A 21791-nucleotide genomic window follows, 5' to 3' on the forward strand; every position below is an offset into this window, starting at 1 on the left:
GGTCTTTATGTGGCCTTTAAGACCTTTGATGTCTTAATGGGCGGTTACCGTGTTCATCCAACTGCCATTAAAATGTAATGACTCTTGGAGTCCAATCTAAAACTATGTTGGGTGCACGTAAATAGAATGCGATTTTGTGAAATCACATTCTAAATGGGTATTTTGTACACGTGAAGGCAGTATAAATCACATTCCATGCTAAAAGAATCAACTCGAAAGGGAGAATCTTAAACCCGGGGGAGGGTTTGTTTGTTCGTGATTCCCTTCCCCTCAAATAGTAGAGACAAAATCAGTGTCTATACCAAGCAGTTGAGATCCTGTAATCCGCTCGAGTAACTTACAGATCATCGGTATAATGGGTAGAGGAGTTGATTGCATACGGATTCCTATATGTAATATATGCATAAATGGCATAAATATGTAAGTTCACTTTTATACATATATACACTCGTAATCACATTCTTTCCGGAACACTAAACATAGCTTAGGTTTCAGAATATTTTGTATTCACAAGGAAATAAGTGATGGTGATTAACAATTTAGCAGCCCCACTAATTTGCAGATATCACTCAAGAAGGCAATCTACTAACAAAGGCTCTACTTGTATTAAAATTTCTATCTTAAAGATGAAATATCAGGTTTGAAATACAAATACTTTATGGACCAAACAAATACACTGTAATTAAACAGAACAGAGAGTTTATTTCAAAATTTGCTACAAACAGAAAGAATTCTACACCTTGAGAGAGAAAAGGGAAACCCATCAACTAAACTGAATCCCCCACAACCCTAAAGATCTATTACATTCCTGCTTTTTTGTGTATAAGAATAATTATTTGTCCTTCCAAAATAAAGTAAATGGAACAGATATCTTAAGCAAAACCCAAAATCACCCACGATTTCCTCATGTTTCTCTATACGAATGTGAACCCGGAGAGAATATTGTTTTTCATTTTCAGCTTGTAAGACACTTCTGGACATATAGGTGAGTATGATTTACATACCGTTCCCATAAAGGTTTATATCTACCAATAGCTAGCTTCAGCCACGGCTTCATGTTCCCGTTATAATGAATGACAGCTGCACTCTCAATCAGACGGTTGTCAATGTTCATGTCATAACCTAACCCTAATACGTGCCATCTCCGATCAAGTGGCTCAGTCAGTCCATAAAATGTTAGGAGACCTGGAGGAAGGGTTCCAAGCTTCCATAGTGTAGAATCCTTGTTCTGCTCTTGCCAGTAGTGATACCGCTGGGTGACATTCGCCTTTTTCCATGCAATAAGATCAAACACATTTAGCCCAAATGCCCACCCACAGGCTTGTGGATCAAATTTTGAGCTGATAATTGGGTTTGAGAAATTGAGGTATTTGTAGTAACGATGGAATGCTTCTAGGCAAGTTTCGACTGCACCATTCACGTTTCCATGGAGATCCAATGAGAAAAGAGGAGTCAGATCCTTCTGAACAACAATATCATCGTCGAGAAAGACTATCTTTTCCAGCGACGGGTATATCTCGGGGATGTAAAAGCGCAAATGGTTCAGCAGAGAGACATATTTTGGGTTCCGAAACTTTGTTTCACCTTTTGAATCCTGTGAATTACCAAAATAGTAAGCCCGGACTTCAGGATCAAGGAGCTGTTTCACCACAGGGGAGTAGGAGGTATTCAACCAAGATAACTTCTCTATGTTCTGAACTTCTATAGTAGACCCTTTGAAGTCGTTCTCTATAAACCATGTTTGCATCGCTCCATAACTGATTTCATTTGTGACAATATGGAAGATTAGTTGCTTCGGATGCTCGGCATTAGAGACAGTGGAGTTTACAACAGTTGAAGTAGCCAACAAATTATCTGAGAATATGCAGAAATGATAGAGATTGTTATCTACAAGTCTTGGGGAGTTCTCCTTTTCTGCTGCAACTTCCTGTAGGATAGGTTTTCTTTGCCAATCAGTTGTGAGTTTAATGTTCAGGCAATGAATATTTTTGGGTATCATTTCTGCAGCTAACTGTCCAAAAGCTGTACTCTGCACTGTCGCAGCATTTGCACGTTCTTCAATTGCTTGGATGTGAGACTTCATTGTTATTATGGTAGTTGCAATATCATAATGAGCACCTTGGGCCTTGTAGATTAGCGACGATAGCCCTTTAACTAAAGGTTGGGCTTCATCTAGTGTGATGGGTTCTCCTCTCATGGCAGCTTTCGAGAGCAAGAGTTGACAATTTCTGATTTTTGAGCTGAGCTCCCAAGCTAGCTGAAGGTTATTGTGCTCTTTTGCGATGATCACATAAGCTTTGGCCAATGTCATTTGATCACTCAATTGCCTAGCAAATGATGTAACACTCAGTATTTCCTCGGTAAAGTTTAAACCCTGGTGACGCAGCTCTTCAACTTTCTCATTCTTAACCTGCAGAAATGAGTTAACATAGAACTTTATTAAGTTCACAAACAAATATCTTGAAGTAAGCCACATCAAGCATAAAACAGGTGCCTACTTTGGCTTGTTCGTTCTCTAATAGTAGATGAGATTAAATCCTTCCAATAATATCCATTTATGAATTAAATAGACTCTACTGCAGTAACCATTACGAAATCAAAGTGTTGTTCATTGTTACAATCCTTCCCTAAGACCTCATCCTTCTCACTTCTTAGAACTGAAAACAATTTCCAACCTATCACGTCATATTTGTCTTTCATCTTCGTTAGGAGTTTAATTTTGTTTATGATACGAAAATTTCGACCTTTCAAAAGGTACCACTCCTTTTAAAAGGCCAGTTTGCGAGCCCACCAGATCATTCTAGATCTTTTTGCGAGCTTGCACCAACTGGCTACAGGTATATCCAAACAAGTCAAATGAAGCTATCCAATTCAGCGACCAAGTGATAACGTTCATTCGTTATTAAAACTAGTTACACATGTTCTCATAAAGAAAACGCATGGCGCTACCTCACTGAATGACTTTATTTTTTTGCCTTGGAAACTAAAACAAGCTTTTGGACGTGATGTGGTTGAGAGAAGAGTTCGTTTCATTCAGTTTTGCCCGCTACACATCAGAGTTAACTCCAGCTTCTCATTAGGGATTTCAAAAAGGGAAACACGGACAGAAACCAATATAGTGTTCCATATTGAACGCTCTTTACCTAATAGAATAGACCATCATAGTTTACTGATTACCAGAATGCATGAGGTCATCGCGAACTTTTGCGAAATGATATGATTTCTAGAAAGTAATAGAGCAAGCATGAAACTAATCTTAAAACTAATAGTAATAAAGAACAACCATCTGAGGGTAAGTTTCTTCTAGTTGTTTAGGAGACCCTGAATAGGTAACTAAATAGGAAGAAGATAATATGATCTTGTAGTTGCACTACAACATGAGGACTGCAAAATATCAGATTACATTTTGGTTGAACTATGTACCGCTTGGAATCCGAATTTAGTGTGGAAATAATTACGGATTCCTCAAAATGATCGATATGTTGTGTAGACGATGGAAATAATACAGGTGTTTGTTAGAAAGTTGGTAAATGAGAACAGAAGCATAAAAAGCGCATTACTAATAAATCATTTCTTCCCTTTTTTAAAAGGTAGTAACCATGAAGGAATTAATTGCCTTAGACGCTCATATGAGAATGTATGGGGTTGTTTCAGAAAATATTGCAAGTCATTTATTCAATGGGTCCTTCTATAAGGACACATTAGAAGTCATAAATTCTTTTTACTTTTAAGAAGTGAAAGTTCAACTTACCTCACTGATTGTACTGCTTCCAGGATTCTAACTTAAAATGCAAAAGAATTTATGTCTTATCAGAGTTTTCAAAAAATATTATGTCTTATCACGTACCCTTAGGGCACATGATAGAAAAAAACTATTCTATTTGATAACAAAGCTAATAGCTCTTAGTAACACCATAAAAAGTGATCCAAAACAACTCAATAAGGTAAAGCAATGGTATACAGGTCTTATGGTCAAAGTATGTGTTAGTCGAAATTGAACAAGGATTTACATAATTTCTGTAATTTCTCTTATACAGTTTCCGTAAGTTCTTTATACAGGTTATGTAAAATCAACTTTCAACATAGATATAAGCCGTGGTTGCTTTTAGGTGACCATTGGAACTGAAAATGTTCCGGTCGAAATTTAATACCATGTAAATATGTTTGTTACGCAGACGAAGTTATTAATTAGTAAGTACAAAGAAAGAAATCTACACCAGTTACGTCTTCTGAATAAACTTAACGTGCCCACCATATCATATGATACTGAATTGTAAAGGTACACATTCTAACACACAATTTATCATTTCTAAAGACACGATTCTATCCCCGTAAATGTATATAGTGTTTTGTTATGTTGGTATTCAAGCACAGAGTGTAGCCTAAAACATAAGACTAAACAAGTAAAAAGTAAGAACATCCCGCTGACACCACATTTAAGTCCCACAAACACCATAACTAGTCGACTGAATTCGCTCTGTTTGTGCCATATGGAAGCCTCATTGAAGAGTATACAAAACATAGCTGGACGGGTGGCTCGACGATTTACCGCATTCATGGTACATCTATAATTTAACATACTTGACAGATGACACTTTGCACTTTGACAAAAGGCCGGTTTCACAATAAAAGAGGGTGAAGGAAAGGAAGAAGGTAAAAGGTACTTCACAACAACTCTTTCGACTAGCCCCCAATTTCCAGAAGTATTTAAATGGACATAACCTTTCCAATTTAGATATCACGATAGTGATCTACATTAAGCAAATACTAAATTGTATCAGAAGACATTGTAGACAACAACTCTACACCATGACAGCACGAATCAAAGAGGGGCCTTGTTACAAAGTTTCTCTCACACTTGAGACCAGCTGAGAACTTCATAAGAAAAAGCTTAGTAACGCTCAAACAATAGAAAGGGAATGGAACCTAGTGCTTACTTTTTTGTCGTTTGGTGAAAATGGCACGTAACTTTATTTTGAGAATTCCCGGGAAGATGCAGTACATGTTATATTTGAGAATCCTCAGAAGTAATCTACTTAAGAAACACCTCACTGATATTAACCCACCAAATTTCATGAACATATTGTGCTCGAAACAATGAAAGCGAGGACTCGGAAAAATTACACAATCTAAAGATTTAAGTAAACAGAATAAATGTCCTTAATGCAAAAACCCGAAAGTATTTCAGGCTCTTACTTATCATGGAAATCACGAGCTAAGTGAATAAGGAAGTAAGAATACGAATCATTGGTGAACCTCCAATGATCAAGTGATCAAGCCGATTCACGAGTCCTGTTTAAGGTGTTCACAAAGCTAAATTTCCAGATACAGATCCAAGACATAAGTGCTAAATTGTTTGCTCATTGAGACTGAGCAAATACCCAACAAACAAGCTGACAAGATCCCAGACTCTTTAGGGTTTGTAAAGATGATAGAATGATCAAAACCACAAATCAAAACTTCAAAAGAATATAAGCAAGTATTCTAGTACTTTTGCTCAATATCAATGTCATAAAAGAACCTTTTCTCTGATCCTAAATCATAGCAAACTAAGAGTACTCAAAACTAAACAAATCAAACAAGACTAAATCAATGAGTTAATTGCATTATAATTCAATCAAACCCCAGATTCAGATTCAGAAATCATTCAAACAACACTATCAAATGTTGGGGAAAATCTGAAATCTTAAAAAGCAAAGTTAAATATATAAAGAGAAGAAAAAGAATGAAACTTACAAGTATAGGTTGTTCAATCCGGTCTTCATGGTTATGATGAAGAACAAACATTACTAAAGCAGCAATTGCGAACAACCCTAGAAGACCCCAGATCCAATATGAAAACCCCCTACGAACCGGGCGCCGGTACTCGGCCGCCCGTCTTCTCATCTTTAACAATTTCAAATCTCAATCTCCTTAATCAAAGACTCAATCATTCATTTATTAATTTAGGTTTAGAACAAATAGATATTACTTGTCTCTGCCAATCTCATCGACTTTCCTTCTTCTATAGCTTCTGGGTTTTGCCCCAAATCGAATGCCGATATAGCTGAGAAAGGAAAAAAGATCAAGTTTTTGAGCTACAAATAAGAGTTTATAGAAATGGGGTGAAGAAATCGAGGATTTAGGGTGGAAAAAAACATTGAAGTATAGAGGAAATCAGCTCTTACTAAACCGGGGAAGAGAGAGAGAGAGAGAGAGAGAGGATTGTGAGTTAAAAGAGTGAAATGAGAAAGATGGAAAATGAATTTGATTTGAGTTTTAATTTGTGGGTTTTGTTTGTTGTTAATGGAAATGAAATACTAATACTAATGTAATAAAAGATGGGAAAATCAGCACATGAAAGCATGTGATTCTAATGCCCACACAAAATACTTGCCCCAAATCCTCTCCTCTCTCTCTCCCTCCCTCCTAGACCAACTTTGAACATTAATAACTAGTTTTAAGCTGGGGTGGGAATCGGGCGGGTTCGGACGGGCTCAAGCAATATAGAGTCGGACTTGAGCGGATCGGGCACGAGTATGCCTAGCCCGCGTGTAAGTGTCAGGCGGATCGGGCCGCACAGAAATCTCCATATCAGGGCTTGTAGCCCGTCCGAGCCCGCCTGCCCGAGCGGGCTCCGTCAGACTCGGATCGGACGGGCTCGGGTAATTTTACTTAAGAAAATATTTAAAAAAAAAATAAGAAAAATCCTAAAAACCCTAAGTTCCAAGTTCATTCACAAGAAATCACAGTTACCCATCTCTTCAATCACCAATTTTCTTCAATAATCACATTGGCTAGTTTAAATTAGGCGCTTATTGTGCTTATCACATCTTTATGATGTATCGATGTCTCGTAACGACTAACCTAGTAGGTTTCTAAAAAAATTATAGTTGTCGATTTTAGAGAATTGCACTAATATTGCCTCTATTTCAAGACATTTGCTATTGATTTTGAAGAAGAGGTTAAACAAAAGAAAATAAACTGAAGAGAAATGAATACATCGTCATTATCAAATAAACTAACTAAAGAAATACATTTAGAATTAATCAATATTTGAACAACACCGAGTAACTTAAATACCTTAATTTGTTGAAACTGATGATGCGTTGTTCTTGACTAAAAAGAGTTGGAATAGAGTTTGTTGGGAGGCCGAGAGCTAGATTATGCTTTATTGGGAGACTAAGAACTCCCCAACCATGGTATGGAACTTGACCACTTCGCTTATCTTCAACCTCACAACTTGTTCAACCGTGGCGAAAAGAAAACATCTAGAATTGTATGTCTCATCTGGTGTCGTTCGTTGTAATGGAGAGAGAGAGAGGGATGTTGGTGGTTTTGATAGAGATGGTGGTGGTGGTAGTAGTGGTGGAAGAAGAAAGGGAAAAGACTGTGAATATGAGGGAAAACTTACGAAAGAAATGACAAATAAGAAACAAAATCAATTGTTAAAGTTGACTAATAAAAATATAATTTGAGAGATATTTTGAAACGTTTGACAGATATTGAGACCAAAACTTTCAGTTATCACGAGTTGAGGGCCAAATCAAAATTAACCCTAAAAGATAATTTTAGGAAAGTTTTATAGGGACCCTCATTTTTGTTAAAAGGGCCCCTCCATGTGAATTCGGTACGAGTCCATCAAATTCACGAAAGAATATTATGTACGAGCTCACGGAATTCACAAGAAACTATTCGGTACGCGTCCACCGAAATTCACTCCAATAATCTATTCTTGTAAATTTAATGGACTCATGCCGAATTCACGGGACCCTTCTAATAAGAATGGCCCCTATAAAACTTCCCATAATGTAATTGTTTATAGGAAGGATCTCATATTCTCATGTGTTTCTAGTTAGTAGCTAAAGAAAAGTATAATTTCATTTTAAAAAAAGCATAATTTGATTTCTCATGTTCTCTGCAAGATAAGTATAAGATGGTCAGAACTATCGATGCAAAATTTTAATTATAATAATTATTGTCCGACTATGGATGAATTTTATGTAACTCCCGATCGTATATTTTCATTAGCTAAAGGGGAATTTATGGATTTATTTAAAGAAAAGACTCCTTTAAACTATTTAGGTAGTTGGGGGTTATTTTCCTAATAGCCCCCAACTTTGTGACCAGCTTCCCGCCTGGCCCCCCTAAATTAGCAAAAATACCCATATGGCCCCCTTTTTCAGTTATCTTTAACTTCCGTTACTCTCTCTCCTCCATCTCTTTTTCTCTCTCTGCCAAGTCACGCCACATCATCTATCACGCCACATCATCATCTTCTCCGGCATAAGTCACCGACTGGCCAAATTTCCGGCCGGCGACCTTCAATTTTTTTTTCTCTCTCTCCAAAAAAAAAAAAAAAAAATTCTCTCACATCTCTCTCTCTCTCTCTCTAAACTCCGGCGAAGGGGGTTTCCCTTCGCCGGAGTTTAGAGAGAGAGATGTGAGAGAAAAAAATGTTTTTTTTTGGAGAGAGAATAAAAAAAAAAAAAATTGAAGGCCGCCGACCGGAAATCTGGCCGGCCGGCGACTTATGCCGGAGAAGATGATGATGTGGCGTGATAGATGATGTGGCGTGACTTGGCAGAGAGAGAAAAAAGAGATGGAGGAGAGAGAGTAACGGAAGTTAAAGATAACTGAAAAAGGGGGCCATATGAGTATTTTTGCTAATTTAGGGGGTCAGGCAGGAAGCTGGTCACAAAGTTGGGGGCTATTAGGGAAATAACCCTTGTTTTTAAACCTTATGAATGTTGGTATGAACAAAAATGTAAATTGTTTGCGACTGATTTCGAAAAAAAACCATAAAAAGGATATGATAATTAGCCTTCACGTTTACGATTTATTTGATATAAAGAGAGAGGAGAAGGAAAGAGTAATGGTGGCGGGAATGATGGTGGTTGGAGGAAAGGTCGAAAATGAAGATTAGGGGGGTAAAAAATAAAAAAAATAAAATTGATTTCTAGATTATACTCTCTAGGTCAAACCTAATTGACCAAAGTCTTTATTCCCCGTAGAGTATTTAGGACATCTCAAAATCATGACCAAATTTAATTGCAGTCAATGAAAAATTCGTGAGGGGAGAACGAGATAGCTGCCCCGAGCTAAGAAACAACTAAGTTACACTTAGTGAAACTTAAATACGAAAATAATGTAACAAGTCAACGACGTTATTAAAACCTTTCATTAATCTAATAGAGATTGTTTGATACTCTGTACACCCAAACAAACAAATGTTTCCCTAGAGATTTGACAAGATGAAACATTTGAGTTTTACAATATCTTACCTGAAAAATGTTGTGCTATATTGTATAACTCATTGTTTTAGAGGGGAGAAAATAATCACAAACCTCCCACAACTTCATCATTCTAAGCAAAATTTACATTATCTAAATATTTCACATATTTGACAACTCAAAGAAGAATATAAACACATCGGACGGCAAAGACACTAGCTTTGAGTCTCACAAGCCCAAATAGAAAAATGTTGTACGCTATCCCATATATGTCAAGTAGTAGTAGCATTCGACACCAACAACTAAGTCCGGCCATGGAAGGCGAGAAAGAGAATTCAAATGATCTTGTTCAAGCCAAGAGCCAAAAGTCCTTGTGATTCTTAGTTGTAATTGAGTAACCTCCAAGTTTTCTACTCTTTCTTCTAACTCCAATTGTCATGCAAGTTGCGTTTTCAATACAATGCTCGACAAGCCCATTAGTATGCTTCTTCCTGCCCCACATTTGCAATAGATACCACTTTATTGAGCGCTTCCTTTGCCCTAGAATTAATAGTGAGACCCCTTGTCTCTTAGCTTCTTGTACTATTGTTGGACCTTTCTCTTTTCCTTCCTTCAATGCTACCTCAACTTGAACCTATATTATATTAAAAAGTTTCATTAAATGTGTTTATATATAACTCAAAAGCGAGACCTCAACTTTGAGCCTTTTTGAATCTTGCAGTACTAATTTGCCACTATTAATTTTGTGTTTATATTACTCAAACTAATAGGAACCTAGTGGAAAGATCGCGGATTTCTCTTTCCATGTGACATGATTCTAATTTCTCATAGGCTCTTTACATGTAGTGAGTGTTCTTTTAGCGTCTAAGAAGTGTTTTTTGTAAATGGCATTAGAGGAGACGTGTGATTCTTGCGTTTATAAACTATGGAATTATATTACCTACTAACATAAACTTTTGAGCATCAGACTTGAAACCAATTCACAACAACTCAGAGATGCTCTGGATATTAGTTAATCTGTCATAAATTATATTTTCGTCCATTATAGGACGATGATCCCCACGAACAATATCCTCCAACTCACTTGTAATATGGTGGGATGGACCAATAAAGAAGAGATTCATACATATGACTTGATATGCAGTACTCGTAATACTTTATGTTATATCTTCTACTTACGTAATATAGGGGCTTATTGATGCAGAGTCGAGTAAGTAAAAAAAATGAATAAAAGTAATTACCTCAGGTCTTTTCTTGTGGCATATGTTTTTAATGGACTGAAGGAGTTCGTAAGCTCTAAGACTCATCTCCCTCTCAGACTCTTTACCTGTAATTACAACACTCAAGAATGAAGTAAAATAAATTTCATCTTTAGATTTTCACTAGATATTCTCAAAAAAAATTTCACACTCAAATTTCGGTTACATTGTTTTTCTTTATCGCCTACTCGAATCAAAATTTCCATTGCTCTCCTCTCATCGAACTCTCTCCATAAGAAAAATGCCTCTCTGCATAACGATTAGTTGAAAATAGAGTTCGTTACTTACATTGCTTAGAAGGCTTAGTTACATGGAGAAGTACAATGGTGTCCTGATTTTGAATAGTGTGAGATAAAGCCCATTGAATTGCACTCTTTGCTTCAAACCCCAAATCTACAACCACCATTATCCTCCTTCCAACTACAAACTTTTGTTTAGGATAATTGGCGAACCCCTTCTTCATTTCAATCATGTCCATTTTGTGGGAAGTTGATTTAGTGAGTTTCGCTTGAGGGGGTCGAGAACTAGCTCGCTTACGGATTGATTTCGGGTTCAAACAAGAAAGTCGAAATCTTAAATTGCCCATATCTCTTGGTCTTTAATTAGTTCCAAAAACACAGAAGTTGGGGGAGGGGATGAGAAGAGAAGAGAAGAGTTCTAATGAAAAGGAAGAGAGAAAGGGGAGAAGTTGAAATCCTATATATGTGTGTGTGTGTGTGTGTGTCAAAGTATGGGAAATGATTTTTCGGTTTGATCCAAATGGTTCAACATTCTTGCCTCTAATTTCATGATTAATGGCTATCAAATTATTCCTTTTAGGTTGTTTGGAATTTAATTATGAATTAGGTGGGGACTAATTAATTTTCTTTTCGGACGTGAAGAGCATGAACTCTCTTAAATTATTTGCTAAATCGTGCATTTGTGCCTTCCACTCTTATATATAATATTCTCATTTTTCAGTTCGATTTGTGTACATATATTAAGTTGATTGAGAAAATAAAATAGAAGAGATCGAAACGCCAGCGAATATGTAGTTCTTTTAATCAACTTTATATAGCAACGAGGCGTATAAGGAACATAAGGATATAGTTTATTAATCTTGTAATGGTAAGTGTGGTTTTAGTAAAAAGAAACTAAGAATCTTGACTTCACATATCAAACTCAGTTCAAACTTGTAGATGATAAAATTGTTAAAAACAAAAGTTATATCTTGTTGGTTAAAAACCCAACATTCTTAATGAGAATGAAACACTGTCAAAACTATATTGAAACAATTCGGCCTTGAACGCGTTTCATTTGCTTCTCGTCCATGAAAGTTTTATTTTCCAAGAATGTATCCTCATTATTGGCCAAATTTCTGTTCTGATGATTGATTCAAAAAGCTATACCTTGACTACATTTCATCTTTTCAAATCCTCTAAAAAAACCAAAATTCTTATTTCTTAACAAGACATATAGTGGAAACTCTGTCGTGACAATCGGGCCATAGCCCATATGATTAATGGGTAAAAAAATACCAATTAGCAACCTAATTGCATCCAAATATAGCACCTAATGTTCAGTTTCTCTCCACTTGACTACAGTAGTCCTTTTTGCTGTAGGGATAGAATCCCAAATGTCTGAGACCTAATATCTTCCTATAGTTACACATGGATAACAACAGTCTCGTGACCAAGAATATAAAGTCTTTTCACTCATTGCTAATTGATTTTAAATATGACGCGCACAAATTTACTTAGTACCTTTCTTATTAGTTGTTAAAAGATACGAAACTTAAGATAGGAATATACTTTAAGAAATTCAAATACACATATAATTTTTTATATTACATGCTCAAGAAATGAGGGAAGTCTATAATAATAAGAATTGTCAGTCATTTGGCTATTTCTCTTTATTTATTAACTAATAATACACACAGATAACATTTACTACTAATATTATTAGAACATAGAACAATACGAGTACCTGAAAACAATTCTTTTATACACTGTTATTTCCAGCCGCCTGAAAAGCTCTCATGAACACCTCTGGTGGTTGGCCACCACTGATCTTGTGCTTCCCATTAATCTGTCATAAAAGAGAATCTTCGGTGAGGAACATTGTTCTGATTATCTATATATTTACAGTACTGAAATATATTCATTTCGAACTATTGATCTATTCGCAAATATAGAGAACTAGATGTCAAATAAAAAACTAGGATCTGTTCGCAAATGAAGAATGGGCGTGCTACCCGCTACTAATTAGAATGAACATAATGTACCACAAAGAATGGGACTCCGCTAATGTGTGATGAGTACTTCTCGAGCTCCTCTTGTACCTTTCACAAAAAAAACAACCAATTTTCATTAAGTGAACATGCTAATAGAACAATTTATAGAGAAGGTTTAATGATAAGTTCCAAAAGTGGAAAAGGATAATACTTCGTCGCGGCCGTTGTTAGGGTCTTCAAGGAATTCTGCAGCTCCCTCTACTCCGACCTTTGTGGCAGCTTCTACAAGAAATCCTCTGCAATTTAAATTCAAATATTCATGTTAATAATAAGACAAGGAGTCTGGTTTTTCCAATTATAAGCTTAATAATTTCGTTAAAACCCATGTTTAACCAAACATTTCCTATTTAGTAAAGCTCTTGGTAAAGAATTTAAGCAAAAGCAAAAAAACCACATGTAGTCCCCATGTAGTAAAAGGAAATCTATTTAGAAAATTGACATCGGACGAACAATTCTCGGGATTCAAATTTGAGGAATTACGGTTACATGACCAATAGAATAAACTCAAAGGGTAAATGCATAATTAAACCAGCAAAAACACACATATACCATCTAGGACTTGTTAACAAGGCGTCAAAATGAAACATTAAAGAAAATTATATAGCACATATGCACATACTTGTCTGCAATATATTTTCCCTGCGTGAAATAGCCAAGGAACAACTCCTCTACAAGAGCATGTTGCTTATCATGCTCCTGCTTCCCCGCAAATAGTATGAGCCTGTGACTATCCATTGTTTCTCCTCTGAAAAGGTGAGAATACTTTTGTTGTTATTAAATGAAAATCCTCTTTATCATCCTTTAAGATACACATATGACATATTGGAAACTAAAATATGCTTCAACTTACATGAGGCCAGATGTATCATAGTCGAGTCCAAGGCCGCGAAATACCTGCATGACTTAAAGCCTTCAAAATGTCTAAAATACAGGTATGAAGTTGTTTTAAGTAAGATAGGTCCTATATTATTTAAGTTAAAGGGGCCGCCTATTATATCACATAAAGTCTTTTCCAACCATCCTACCTAAAGCGAATGTGGCTGCTAGTTTAGTTGTGCCTTGTTAGTGTCCCTATAGAGCAAGGCTCTTCTTCTGTTCTACGACTTTACATATCTCAAAATTGAAGAACGAACTAAGGTGAAGAAAAGAGAGAAGTCTTATGACCTGAACACTAAGTAGATGATTAGTCATTAGAGATTGGGTCATACTTTACGGGGACTTTGAAACTGGCTGGGCTAGCCCTTAGACAGGGCTAAAACTATGGCAATTGCTTAAGGTGACAAACCTCCGCCGTCCGAGCTTCCATCTGTAGAGATCGAGGTCCAAACTTCTTCATGTAAAACTCCCTCTTCACGACACCTTCCTTTGGGGCGGAAGGATTAAGAATATACGGGTGCCAGTGAACCTGCATAATTTTGTACTAACAACGAAATGAACAAGGTGAAAAAAAAAAAAACAATTGCAAAAAAAGTGAGCCACAAGTAGACAAAAGGGACCTCAAAATCATATTGATCCTTTGATGAAGAAATTGCTTTGTCTAAATGTCTTTTGCCTATAAAACACCATGGACATACGGTATCTGAACTAACATCAATCCGAATAACCTTCTTCCCTGGGTTGCCTCCTACTGATTGAGCCATGAACCTTGTAAATCTGCAAGCTTGCTGAAAAATTTATCAATGCATATAATATCAAGATATAATCATGAAAATCTCTCTCTGTGAAATCCTATAGTTTAGGTGTAATCAAATCCTAAACCATTCATTATAATGATTGTTCTTAGATAAATATAGCAATATCTAATAATAAAACCATTCGCTTAAAATGTGAAAAGCAAGTATTGATTCGATTTTTGGGTCATAGTTATCTTCGTCCTATCTCCTATCCAAAACATTGGGGTTGTTTATGCGAATTCAATGTGATCACGTAGTTCGAAAAATTTGATGGAAAATGGGTATAGGATTGACTCATACTACCTCAAGTCATGTTTTGCGCATATAAAATCCAAAAGATGTATATATTTAACACATACGCTTGTATATGGACTCTTTGGTCTTGTGCGAGACTTTTTTGTCTATAGCTCTGTTGTTGGTCCAGGATTCGATCCCGGGTTAGGTTGGTTTATAAGTGGTTTCGGTTCCGTTGCGATGAGAACTACGCTTTGCTTTATGACTAGTGATAGGCGTGGCTAGTCCGCTTTACAGAGAAGACTCTGCCTGATTTTGTCTCTTCTGTGGATTGCGAAACGTATAGGTACCCATACCCGGCGCAAGACAAAGAATCAGACACCTAGGTCAAATAATTAAGAGCTCAAAGAATGCAAACATTTTGGTAAAAATCATGATCCCGGACTCTTAGTGAAATCTCTTCTAGTCTTCTTGGTTTGTGATTAAGGTCAAAAGCTAATTGAAACTATCAAGACCTAACTGGCTAACCGTTCCATGAAATTTCCCAAAATTACTAAATGATTTCACACTAATAAACATAATCTCAACTACTTTAACTATTATAATCATTGATCTTATTAATTTCATATGTAATTTAAACAAAATTTGACACACAAAATACAAATTGATCTAAATAATATCAGCAGATAAGTAAGAAAAAGTAAAGAGCATTTTTTCCAATCCAAAAATATAAGATTAATATAAAGTTAGGGTTTTAGTTTAGGAACAAAAGAGATACTGTAGTACCTTGGAACAGACGAGGATGGAGTTAGGGAGAGAACGCATATGAAGAAGAGAAACTCTAGAAATTACAATTCCAGATTCTCTTTCAATTTCTGGTAAGACTTCAAAATTTCAGTTCATGAAAAACGTGGGAATTTGGTATTTAATTGGAAGTTGGAACAAGGTGATTTTTCATTTTGTAGCCGTCCGATTTTTGTGGTATCCTAAGATGGGCTTCCTCCATCCTTGATCAAGAAAGTAGTTGAATTTTAGTAGGCGTGTCATGTGTGCAATTAAGTGAGGGGTGCCTCTAAAGGCTCCCATGTCTTTTGCTCTCGGCCCATCTCTCTCTTGGCACTCTCCGTTGGCTTCAGACTGAGCAGTCTGAAGTCCACGGATTGGAGTAGTCTGAAGGCACTCGGACTGGAACTAATTTGTGGGTACTCGAAGAGAAAGGAAGGCTCAAGAATAAAATGAAGGGGGGCCTATTCACGCAGGTTCGCATTTGAGTTTTGTATGGTTCCCATTTTCCCATAGATAAAGAGAAAGTTTTCTAAAAATTGAATTTTCGTTTGTCTGATTGGTATTTTAAAACACAATTTTTGTTTTCAAATTTACTTAATTTTATCTGAAAAAGGGGAAAACTATGACTTCACTTCTCACCGGAGAATTTGTTTCCCCTAATTAAATATGTCCATAATAATATTTTTTTTTCTTAAAATAAACATATTATGTTTTTCGGTATTTTTTCTCGTTTTCTATTATTTGGTCATCTAGCTATTCTTTTTAGACTTGTTTATCTTCTTCTCTTCGTATGCCTCTATCCAGAGGATCTAATGGAAAAATTAGTTAGTTTTTTCATATGATAAGTTGAGTATGAGATATTTTATACTTTAATTGTTGTTTTCGGGGTACGGATGCAACAAGTTGACTCAACGAGCCTCTAAGGGGATCACTGGTGAGAACAGGTTACTACTTTGATTTTATTTGTAAATCAATCAAAATCACTTTCGTTCTAAATTAATGGAGAAAAACTAAAGAAGAGAACAACTCAATATCTTTCTTATTTCTAACCGATAATGTTTGTTATCCCGAACAGACGATTCGTAGTCGAATCTCACTATCGACTTTAGATCGGAAAGAGGAACTGTATTCCTTCTGTGTTTTCTGAGTTATTACTTTAAAATCAACACACTTCTCATTTGAAAAATCAGAATATCTTTGATTAAGAAATCAGATAAACTAAAAAGAAAAAGAAAAATCGGAGGATAAGAAGAAGAATATTTTTAATCGAGGCGAGGTATTCCTCTTTCCTTAAGACAATTGACACCATGTATAGAGTACCAAACAGTTACAAGCGTTTGTCTCACAGGATACAACGATTAACCTTTCGATTTAGTGGACTTCAAATCAGAAAGCAGTCGAACTTGAAAGTATACTAACCTTTGACTTAATGCAAATGGACCAAAGTTCTTTCTTATGAAACTCCTTGAAAACTCTGTTAAATCTTCTTCTTAGACACTCTAATATGATCTTCTAACAGTGCTTGATACTCTGAAAAAACAGATTGAATTTAGGAGTTCATTTGGGTCCTATAAATAGGTTTCGAATAGACACATTCATTAGGGATGCGTATGTTGGGTTAGGGACACATCTATCAAAGGAAAAGGGACGGATCACTCATTTAGCAACAGATTATTGTTGACTGCGATTTGGGCCGTCTGAACTCGCTCAAAGGCGCGGAAGAAATGCCCTCCTTTGGATCAATGTGATCATGCCTGAATGTAGCCTAACAGATGAAGCTCGGAACCGTTAGATGGAGATTCGGAATGATCCCACTCTGTGCCTTACACGGGCTTAACGTAATCCGTTGGATCTGGCCTTTTGCGCGGAGAGAACGCGAGCCGTCCGATCTGAACGTGTTCTCTTTGCTCAAATGGCCCCAAATCAAGTTTTCCTTATTGCCATTTAGTCCCTTAATTAACCAAACTTCGTCCAAACTTCAGACTTGAATATCTCATTCATCCGGAATCGGATTTGAGTGATTCTTGGATTTAAACTTAAGATCTCGACGAGATGAACGTAATGGTGTGCTTCGTTTCTGAGTTTGACGATTTGAATCGATCAGAAATTGGCTCTGATTCCAACACTGACCAATTATTAGACTAAGATTTTTTTAAGTTTCGTGGTGATGATTTTTTGACTTGAAAAATTATGATTCCATCGAAATGGTCGCCAAAAGTTGAAGTTTTATTTGCAAATGCTTATTAAAAGAAAAATATACAAGAAATACTTCGGTTAGAATATATAATTATTAAGAAAATGATTTTAACAGTGAAACCTAAATATTGTTTAATTTGATAAGATTATCAATTTTTCATCGCGAACCATACATCAGAAATATGACAATAATTCATTTTGAAGAGGTTAGTTTAGAGAAACTCTTTCCACCCCGAGTGGCTTCTGCTGTGAAGAAAGAGTCTTTTGAAAGAAATCAGAACAACCAAGAAGAAGCAAGATAGTTGAACCCTAAGTTTCTCAACCATCAATGAAAATACAAAGAGCCATATACAAAGAGGAAAAAAGAGATGGGGTAGACCTAACCAAACCCACAAAAGAGTAGGAGACCGCGTGGAACAGATGATAGGACAAGAAGCAGAGACAAAAACACGGATTGATTGATTTATATATTGAATTAAGATCTCTGTATGCGAGGCAGGGCTTATGTTAAGGCGGTTACTATCGTTAGCGGTATCCATGTACATTTCGCGAACTAGAAAGAGAGAGTCGGTGAGGCGGTGGGATTAGGGTTGTAGTGACTATATAACTAAAATCCTAGGGACATCTTAATTATTCTTATGAATCTCTTGTCTAACTTGTTTTCTTGTAAGAGTGGAAATCATCTCGCCGTTGTTCGCCGTGGAATAGGTACGTTTAGCAAACCGAACCACATAAATCTCTTTGTGTCTTGTGTGATTATTTATTGTTCGATTACTTTTCTTAGGTTACTTGATTTCGTCAGAACAAAAAAATTTCAATCTAGAAGAACATTCAATCTAGAAAGATTTATAGTAAATAAAATTGATTTCCTAGTGCATTATGATAAAACATGACAAATTTAGGAGGAATGGGAGAAAGCAGGGCTTAAGATAGAACAATTTTTTAGGACAAAAATGCGGGGTCATTATCTGAAAAAGAGATGGAATTCAGGACATTTCAAGTGGATGGGAACCCTGTTTCCGAAGACTAAAAATGGATTTTGATGTACCGGTTCTCGCTGGTTAGAAAATGGATTTTGATGTATCGGTTAAGCAGATTTTCTGTGTGGCTGCCTACAGTAAGAGTTGGACTTTGTACTGTGCTATCTGTGCTAAGAAAACTTCCATTCTACATTCAAAACTATAAGGGGAACCCCAACTCACAGCTCAATCGACATTGAACTAAGTTTTCGACAATTTCCAGATTAGCCATCAAATAACTCTTTTCTTTTAACTTCAATTATACTAAAGAAAGAGTCAAGTTTGTAGTTAACTGTTTTCTATCACTATTTGGCGGTTACAAACGTTATTCGTGTATACCCTTTTACTGTGACTGTCATATCCATTTTGGTTGTTTTTCTGAAGTACTCTTATTGAAATGAAAAGTTAACTATAACAAATTTAAGCCATCTTTCAAAAACAATGAAATAGTGGTTTAATGGTCAAGGATTGTTATAATTAACTTCAAAAACCAATTGTAAAAGCTTTACGTTTATAGCTCAAAATTTCAAGTTTCGACTAATCTAGCTATTGTTATGACTACGTAACGAATATGTTTTAACACCGTTATTCATGTGCTAATCATGCACCTTTTGTGAACTGGACTTGAATTAGAACTTCAAATGCGTATTTTCGTCGCTCTGACTATTACTAATTACAAGTTCACAACTTGGAATTTTCTATAGAAATTAGGCATATGAAGTACTTAGTACAGAATGCTGAAGACCACAGAGACACATAATGGGTAATAGATGTTAACAAAGTTTAAAAACTCTGCTTAGTTAAAGAAGCATTACTACTCAAAATACGAATCTTGATACCTTGTCGGTCGACATCGAAACGATTAAGATCTTACTTAAAGAAGATGATATTGTCAGGTTTCATGAGCTCCATCACCTGCTCCCATGCTTGTGTTAATATGCATCTATGGTCCCCCTAATTAGCCCATAACTTTCATTTCATGTTACTCTAATTAATTTAGTATAATGCATTTGTGGTCCTCCATTAACCTCACATTCTTGTTTCCTGTTTCATGTTAGTATGTTACTAATGGTCCCCCCAAAACCCTAATTCTGAGCTACAAGATTAAACAAAAGCTAATTATTAATGAAAGAATAAACTTTGGAGTATATATATGTCATATGTGCCCTAATATCATAACCCTAATTTTTCTAAAGAGATATAGAGGAATAAGCATATAAAAGAAGAAAGTTGAATACCTTGTAGCCAGCAAGATTACCTTAGATAGGAAGAAAATGGACAGTTCATATGCAACTAGTAACTACCATGATTAAAAGCTTAGTCAAGAATATAAAGTAAAAAAACATAAAATTGAGCTATGTACCTTTTGGAGTTAACCTAATTAGGGTTTTTTTGAATTATTATTCTGAATAGTACTAGATCTCATATATATGTTACTGTAGTACTGGTGAAACTTATTTGAAGAGGGAACCCATGCATGAATTGTCACAGAATCAGTTTTAGTACATTTACCCTCTACAAGTATTTGACCCATCACTTCAAAATGTCCTTTTCTTTCCTTAGGTATTTGTTTGTCAGAAGCATGCCCTAGATTTTCTTTTCTTATGAATCTATTCTTGTACTTACAAAAAACTTTAAATAATTTTATACACAAAAGTTACATAGATCCAAATTACTGTAGTTATGAGACCTCACCTCAAATTCAGGCTGCTCTTATGGCCTTGTTTGCTACTTGGATCTTAGTGATGAGTTCCATGCATGCTATGTCTTTTAACCATAGTCAAAACAAATCTCGAACCGTTAATTTATGTCGAATATTAAGAGACCAAACCCTAAATTATTTTCGAAGTTCCTTCGGAAATCATAATAATGGCTCCATGTGTAAGATCTACCAGTTACAAAATCGATATACTTAAGCCGTATATCATGCATAAGAGCCAGATTCCCTAAATTGTCTTTTTTATGTAAGGTTGAGACTGAAGAGTAATGCCAAAAGTTTCTTCGTAGATCATAATAATGACTCCATGTGTAAGATTTACCAATTAGAAAATCGATATACTTAAACCCTATATCACGTATGAGGGCCACATTATGGTAAGAGGTTGAGATTGAAGAATAATGCTAGAAGAGTTTATAAGTCAAAGCCTACACTAGACCTACACGAGATCAACTGTCTCTAGTTTCGAGTCAACTTTTTTTTTTTCTTATTTGATGAGTTTTTCACTCTATATGGACAATTGATTCTTATTTAGGTCTAGAGTAGGATTACTTTTATAGCGTCTTCTACGTTTTTCGAGACTGAAATCTTGAATTTGAAAGTATATTCGGACCATTTAGTTGAAAGGAAAAGTCATTTGAAAACTTGTACTAAATATACAAATTTATGTTGACTATGCAATTAAGGATTTGTTCACTATATGAAAAAGAATGCATCCATCTAATAAATTGACTTAAAGTTTGTAATTTCTAGAGTTAATAACCTTATTAAACTACCAGTTAATATGTGGGAAGCAGAACCTAAATTTTCAACCTTTTACAAGAAGTATTGACATTATTATTGTTTGGCCATGTATAGCCGAAGGCGATTTTGTGGAGGTAAGTGTTCTACAGATAGATGCAGATTAGAAGATGAGCCTGGAAAACCTAGATATGTGAAATATAACTTTTTAGGCTACCCAGAAGCTTTCTCAATCTTTATAAGGAGGGAGACTCAAAGCTAGTCATTGATTGGATTAATTAACTTGGAACCGAGGGAGTGTATTGGATCAACCATAAACTTATATAAGAGATTGAAGTGCTCACTTTTATATAAGATTAGTGTTCTTAATTTAGAAGAAAGACTTATCTAATAACTAAATATTCATTTATGTTGGAATGTAATAATGTAGTTTTTAAGATTCACAAGCAAAGTAAATTAAATATTGGAAAAGGAACTTCATTAATAATCTTTGTCTAGCAACGACAATTTTGTGGAATATATTTGGTGTGAACCGACAACAGAGTCGTTGGTTCTTCTTATGGTAACGACAAGTTCTCGCAACGTTTTGGGACCGATAAAATTCATTGATACATATAATAGGAAAAGGTCGCTACGGTAGTAAGAACCCGAAAAGAACCAAACTTACACGAAGCCATTAAAA

General features: G+C 35.7%; 3 protein-coding genes across 4 annotated transcripts; all 3 read right to left on the bottom strand.

Moving 5' to 3' along the window:
* Positions 1 to 603: 603 nt before the first annotated feature.
* GAUT11 (galacturonosyltransferase 11) lies at positions 604 to 6428 on the bottom strand. Its single transcript, XM_086636466.1, has 2 exons — positions 5737 to 6428; positions 604 to 2410 (listed from the first exon to the last, which is right to left on the bottom strand). Exons 1-2 carry the CDS (start codon positions 5884 to 5886, stop codon positions 956 to 958), a joined length of 1605 nt encoding a protein of 534 aa, XP_086492592.1. The 5' UTR covers positions 5887 to 6428; the 3' UTR covers positions 604 to 955.
* Positions 6429 to 9131: 2703 nt separating this feature from the next.
* LOC147543349 (uncharacterized) lies at positions 9132 to 11274 on the bottom strand. Its single transcript, XM_086634861.1, has 3 exons — positions 10760 to 11274; positions 10454 to 10539; positions 9132 to 9846 (listed from the first exon to the last, which is right to left on the bottom strand). Exons 1-3 carry the CDS (start codon positions 11055 to 11057, stop codon positions 9562 to 9564), a joined length of 669 nt encoding a protein of 222 aa, XP_086490987.1. The 5' UTR covers positions 11058 to 11274; the 3' UTR covers positions 9132 to 9561.
* A 970-nt stretch (positions 11275 to 12244) lies between these two features.
* LOC147543350 (Thioredoxin superfamily protein) lies at positions 12245 to 15689 on the bottom strand. Of its 2 annotated transcripts, none has more exons than XM_086634862.1 (8): positions 15437 to 15689; positions 14240 to 14407; positions 14029 to 14148; positions 13594 to 13637; positions 13363 to 13488; positions 12895 to 12979; positions 12735 to 12791; positions 12245 to 12538 (listed from the first exon to the last, which is right to left on the bottom strand). In XM_086634862.1, the coding sequence occupies exons 1-8, from the start codon at positions 15473 to 15475 to the stop codon at positions 12452 to 12454; spliced, it is 726 nt and encodes a 241-aa protein (XP_086490988.1). In that variant the 5' UTR covers positions 15476 to 15689; the 3' UTR covers positions 12245 to 12451. The 2 variants fall into 2 exon arrangements, with proteins under 2 accessions (XP_086490988.1, XP_086490990.1); XM_086634864.1 differs by having other exon boundaries at positions 14240 to 14396; positions 15437 to 15621.
* Positions 15690 to 21791: the final 6102 nt, after the last annotated feature.

Source organism: Eschscholzia californica, unplaced genomic scaffold, assembly GCF_041429995.1.
Source record: "Eschscholzia californica isolate CP2 unplaced genomic scaffold, dmEscCali1.0.p SCAF_4, whole genome shotgun sequence".
NCBI lineage: Eukaryota > Viridiplantae > Streptophyta > Magnoliopsida > Ranunculales > Papaveraceae > Eschscholzia > Eschscholzia californica.